Source organism: Apis dorsata, unplaced genomic scaffold (genome assembly GCF_000469605.1).
Source record: "Apis dorsata unplaced genomic scaffold, Apis dorsata 1.3 scaffold_242, whole genome shotgun sequence".
Classification (NCBI taxonomy): domain Eukaryota; kingdom Metazoa; phylum Arthropoda; class Insecta; order Hymenoptera; family Apidae; genus Apis; species Apis dorsata.
Genome location: NW_006263521.1, coordinates 26,819 through 32,829, shown reverse-complemented (window position 1 = coordinate 32,829; position 6,011 = coordinate 26,819). Strand labels below are relative to the sequence as shown.

At 25.4% G+C, this 6,011-nt stretch overlaps 1 protein-coding gene across 3 annotated transcripts in view; it reads right to left on the bottom strand.

Moving 5' to 3' along the window:
* LOC102678535 (PH and SEC7 domain-containing protein 1-like) overlaps positions 1-6,011 on the bottom strand; it is a 43,053-nt gene that overhangs the window by 11,375 nt on the left and 25,667 nt on the right. For all 3 annotated transcript variants that reach the window (XR_421800.2, XM_006615829.2, XM_031510554.1), the window contains exons 3-4: positions 3,379-4,594; positions 952-1,181 (exon numbers count right to left, since the gene is read on the bottom strand). Coding sequence is in view for 2 of the 3 variants with exons in the window: in XM_006615829.2 (XP_006615892.1) it covers positions 952-1,181; positions 3,379-4,594 (1,446 nt within the window). In the remaining variant the exon portion in view is untranslated. The remainder of the gene's footprint in view (positions 1-951; positions 1,182-3,378; positions 4,595-6,011) is intronic.

Sequence of the window (6,011 nt, the reverse complement as noted above, 5' to 3'; positions counted from 1 at the left end):
ATTTAAAAAATATAAAATAATTAAATAATTTTATTTTTATCGAAATATAAAAAATATAAATATATAATAAATAGTAATATAATAAATAGTAATATATTATATAAAGTGCTAAAAAACAATAATTAATTAAAAATTAATAAAAGATTTTCTTTTTGTGTTAAAATATTAATTTCTATATTATAAAAAATTAAGAATAGATAAGTAAAATAATAAAAAAAATTTTTTAATTAATAATTTTTACTTTTTAATAATTTATTTTAAAAAAATGAACATAAAAGAATAAAGGAATCATTTTAATTGCAATTAAATTTTACAAAATACAAAATAATACAAAATAATAAAAAAAAATACAATAATAATAAAAAGAAAAGTTACAAAATATCTTCAAATTATTCAAAAATTTTCAAATCGTTATTAAATTTTCATCAAAAAGATAAAAATCAAAAAAATTACTCTATATGTAATATTTAAATAATTGATACGAATATGAAATTATTTAAACACATAAAAATATACAATTAAACAAATATTATTATACGTTAAGATATTTAGAGACGTCGATTTTTTGAAGCCATCTAAGGAATATATTCTTACTGACAAAGATAATCATAATTAAACAAATATTATCATACATTAAGATATCTAAAGACATCAAATTTTTTGAAACCGTTTAAGAAATATAATCTTTGGTTAGTTAAAATGACTCATAAATCCATTGAACGAATCTAATCTAATCATTTAAACTGGTAAAAATCACAATTAAGCAAATACTATTATATATATTTTTTTACTATTTATAAGATTTGCTATTTAAAAACATCAGATTTTTTGAAATTATTGAGGAAATATAGTTGGCTAGTTGAATGGTTGACAAGTCCATCGAATGGAATCTAATTTGATTTAATTATCTAAATTGGTAAAAATAATCTTAATTAAATAAATATTACGTACTTTTTGCTAAGATGTCTAGAGACGTCAGACTTTTTGAAGCCGTCTAAAGAGTATAGTCTTTTGGCTAATCGAACGGCTGATGGCAGGTCCACTGCTTTTGGACTATAATGGAAGCTGTGTAGACTTTCGATATCGCTTTCTTCATCTGCAGATTGTGGTGGCGACGCATGCTTATCTTCGTAATTTCCAATATTTAAAGTTTCATTCTCATCTTCGCTCTCTTTCAACTCCTAGAATTTAAGATACATACAATACGTATAAAATATAGAGGAAGAAGAATATTCTATTTTTTCTAAAAAGTATATTATAACATTGATTTAGCTATCAAATTTTGGTATCATGATTAAATTCTATCTGAAATTCCATTTCCCAAAAATAATTTATCTACGAAAATTTCAATAAAAATTTCCTTCAAGATTTTCATATATGAATACGAATGAACGAATGAAATGAAATTTTATTAATTGAAATTCATTATATATTTCAACATTTAGATTAAAATTTATTAAAAATTAAAAATGAATGTTAGATTCACAAAATTCAAAATAATTTATGAGATTTCAAAATTCTCGAAATTTGGAAACTTGCTAATTTTTTCCTTTCTTTTTCTAAAAAATATCTATTTTATTAAGAAACTAAGATTTTAATAATTTTTTTTTTCAGAAAATTAAATTATTGATTTGAAAAATTGAAATTTTTGGAACTTTAAAGAATTTCGGGATATCTCATATCCTATTCTTATTAATTCCTAAAGATAAGGAAAGATATTAAGATAATTAACTAGTTTTGAAAAAATAACTATGCATTGGAAAGGAATCACAATATTCTATCTATTTATAATTGAAATAAATATCATTAGCTTGAAAAATTTGGTGATTCGAGCATTTATTGTTATATATTATTGTTATATACAATAATTCACGAAAGTATTTCAATGTTTTTTAATAATATATTAATGAACAATTTTTATTTTTAATGAAAGTTCGTAAGTATATAGAACACAATGAAGATGAAATCAAAATTGGAATGCATTTTCATTTTTTTAAATATAATTTTATATGATACAATAGAAATGTTTAGAATTTAGTTCTATCATTTTTTATAAAAAAATTTTAAGAAAATTGTATTCAAAACATGAAAATATAGTTAAATTTTGAGGATTAATTTCATTTCGTCGAAGATTTTTCATTAACAAAAAAAATTAATTTAATTTATTATGCTCTATATACATATAATCTTTAATTAAAATTAAAATTTTCGGGCTATTGTCATTTTTCGTAAACAAATTTATTATATTAATTATATTAATATATATTAATATATTATAAATATATATTAATATATTATTAATATATTATTAACATATTATTAATTATTAATATATTATTAATAAATATAAAAAGAAATTTTCATCATTGAAATTACAAATTAACAATTAATTTTCATTGAACGTGCTAGAAAAATGGTAAAGTCACAATATAAATGAAAATAAGAACAGATAACTTTCTGACTATTTTTGTAATTTTTTTTATTTTTTATGTTTTTCTAAACATACATATATAAAATAATTGGATCAAAATAAAAAAATTAATCTCGTTTATACATATATCAACATCTGAAATAAATACAAAAAACATGTTTAATATCTATTATTCAATTTTTTTTATGATCATCAATTATTTTATTGATATATCTTAAGAAGTATCTTAAAATTTAAAAAAAAATTACGAAATTAAAACATTTATACTCATTTCTGTCACTTATAGCGATAGATTTTATAGCGATTTTGGCATTTTTTACTCAATATTCAAATTTTTTGAGCCAATGATATTTACTTTAGTTATAAAAAAAATTTATAATACTATAGAATATATACTATAGAATACTATAATTTCTAACAATCATTTTTTTTTAGAATATTTCTAAAAATTGATAATCTGCAATCGTTACAAATTGATGTTTTCAACAAGTATTAGTCATATAAAAAAAATACTGAAAAATATATTGAAAATTGGTGAAATATTGTTACTTGTAATCAAAAATCTTGATTTTTAATTGATTTTCTTTCTTACAAGTAACATTTCTCGTAAAAAATATTTATCTTATAACGAATTAAATTAAATTTTCTTCAGAAAATCAAACATTTTGAATTTTCTAGTATTCTATTTTTAATTTTTATTTTATTTTTAATTTTTATTTTTTAATTTTTAAGAAAAATCCGAAAATTCAAATGAAATATTTTTTTCAATTGCTAATTTGGAATAAATTATCTCGCAAAGAGTATTTATTTCATAAAAAATTAAGCATTTGACAATTTTTTTTAAAAAGTTCAAATTTTCTGAATTTCGAGGAGTTTGAAATTTTCAATATTCTATTCATAATTAATTCTTAAAATTTAAAGATTCGAATGAAAGTTAAATTTCATACCTGATACCCAACGAATTCAGGCGTAATGTTTCCAGTGGTGTTATTGCCGGACGGGCGTTGCACGATGTTCTGCGCGGTGGACGTGGCTACGAGTTCCGGATTACCGAGATTTCCCCGTCTTCTGTTCTGCCTTGGACTCGTATTCCTCGTCACCGCGACGTCCTTGTCCGGCCCCTTCACCTGTATCACTATCCTATGCTCGGTATTCTCCTGTGCCGATGCATAAACGTTCGATGTTTGTTGCACAGTGGCCGCAGCAGCTGCCTTCAGCCTTCTCTGAGGTGGTTCGCTGGCGAGTATCGTTGAGTCACTGTCACTCGGATCACTGACCATCATGATATCGCGTGCACTCAGTATGTCCATAGTTTCTTCGTCGTTGTAGTCGGGACTGGACATGTTGCTGATCGCCTCGGACTGGCTGAGGTCACCGTTGGTGGGATGAAGCCCGGAGGCCGAGGATGCGGTTCCGTCGCCGGAGGGTCCCAGGGCTGACGGTGTGGTGCCCGTGGGTACCGGCGGTGGGAACCTACGGGATCCAGAATTGGAGGACATGACGGAGGACGAGACCGAGGTAGGGGAAGTTGGCGATAAGGATCTTTGGGGACTAGTTCCTTCGGTCGAGGAACTACTCGACGAGGATTGCGAGGAGCTGCCATTCTGGCAACAAGAGGTGCGCTCCGAGGCTGATGGCGAGCTGACCGGCGCGTTGTACGTCCAGACGATCCTCTCGCTGGACAAACCTTGGCCGCTGTCAGGCCTCGTGTCCAACAGGGTGTTTAGGCTGGACGTGACGTCATCGTCAATGTCAATATCCACCGCGCTCATCGACGGATCCTTTTGGAATTGCAAGTGGTCCTCGGAGCGCGAGGTACGGACGAAACCGCTCGAATAACCAAAACTCGCGGTATTTTGTTTGCTATTATCGCTCTGGCCCGGACACTGGCCGCTTTCACGTTTGCTGATCCCGACCGGTGAGGTGCTGGCCGAATTCGAACCGGTACACTTGTAAGCACGGTGATGGCCCAGCATCTCGTTAGGACTGGTGGGTACCGAGTTATGATGGTGGTGATTGTGGTGATTATGGTGATGGTGGGTGTGATGATTGTTGTACCTCAGGGAATCGACCTTCTTCTGATGTTTCGGGAGCAAGCCGCTGCTTTGCTGGGTGCGCGACAGGTTCAACATTAGGTCACCGGTCATCATGTACGCTTCAAACCTGAGCCCATTTGGTCGAACGAACTTCGGTTAGTTGATTTGACTTGTTTTTTTGACGCATATTCAGATATAAAGAATACTAGAAATTTCATTTGTTTCCTTAGAATAAAATTACAAAAATTTAAAAAAAATTGAAATCATAATAATATTCCTTTTTTCGAACCAATGGATTAACAATTCCGAAAGTATATATATTTTTTGAAAGATTATCAGAATTATTTTCATTTTTGATCATTTATGAAATATTCGCCATTTATTTCTAAACAATATTGTAAAAGAATAGATAATATTGTAAAAGAATAGACAAATTTTTAATATTTCATTAATATTTTTATCAGGCAGTGTGTGCACGATTTATATTCCTAAAAATAAAATATTGTATTTATTTTATTCTATTAAAAATGCATTTTTATTATAAAAAGAAAGGAAAAAAATATATTTATATAGCTATTATACATAAGAGAATTATATTTTAACAAATATTAAAAAATATTAAAATATTAAGATAGATAAATAATATGTATAAATACAAATTACTTAATTTTAGAAAATATGATTTCATTTTGAATTCTATATTTTATTAAATAATAGTTTTACATTCAAATTGTAATTCTAATTGTACAGAATAAAATCATAAATTTATGATTCATAACATGAATCATTTATGACATGAAATTTTAAACAAATGATTTTTTGAAAATCATTTTTTATTTATATTTATTTTGAATAATATTATTTTTTAAAAAATATATCGTAAATACTTATATATATGCTTTTTAATTAAGATCTTTTAATCAAGATATATATTTTTTTAATTTGTATTGATTTATTTACATTTATAAATAATACTGAATTTAATTGTTATAATTTTTTAATGCTATAATACAATAATAATTAAATAATTTTATAAATATAATTTTTATATTTATGATAATTTTGCTTTACTTTTGATAATCTATTATGTTTAAATGTTTTTTTTTAGCTTCTACATTGAATATGAAGATAAATACTTTATCTTATACAGTATATATCTTATATAGTATTTTTTTTTCACACAAAAAAATGGAAACGTTTGAAAAAAAAATTTTAAATATATGTACAAATATATGATAATAAAAAAATTTAATTCTTCAGAATATTATTTTTTAATCATTAATCATAAAATAATAATATTATAATTGTATATCTAATATTATAATCAATCATTAATCATATAATAATAATATTGAATATTTTAAATAAATTCAATATTGTTGTTCATATTTCTCAAAATATAACAATAAATTAAAATAACACCAATATTCTCATATGTATCATAAAAACAAAATTTTTATTTGATAGAGAATCTACTATAAAATCTTTTTCTAAAATTAAAGTAATTTCTTAAATATAATAATATATATATATTATAGTATATT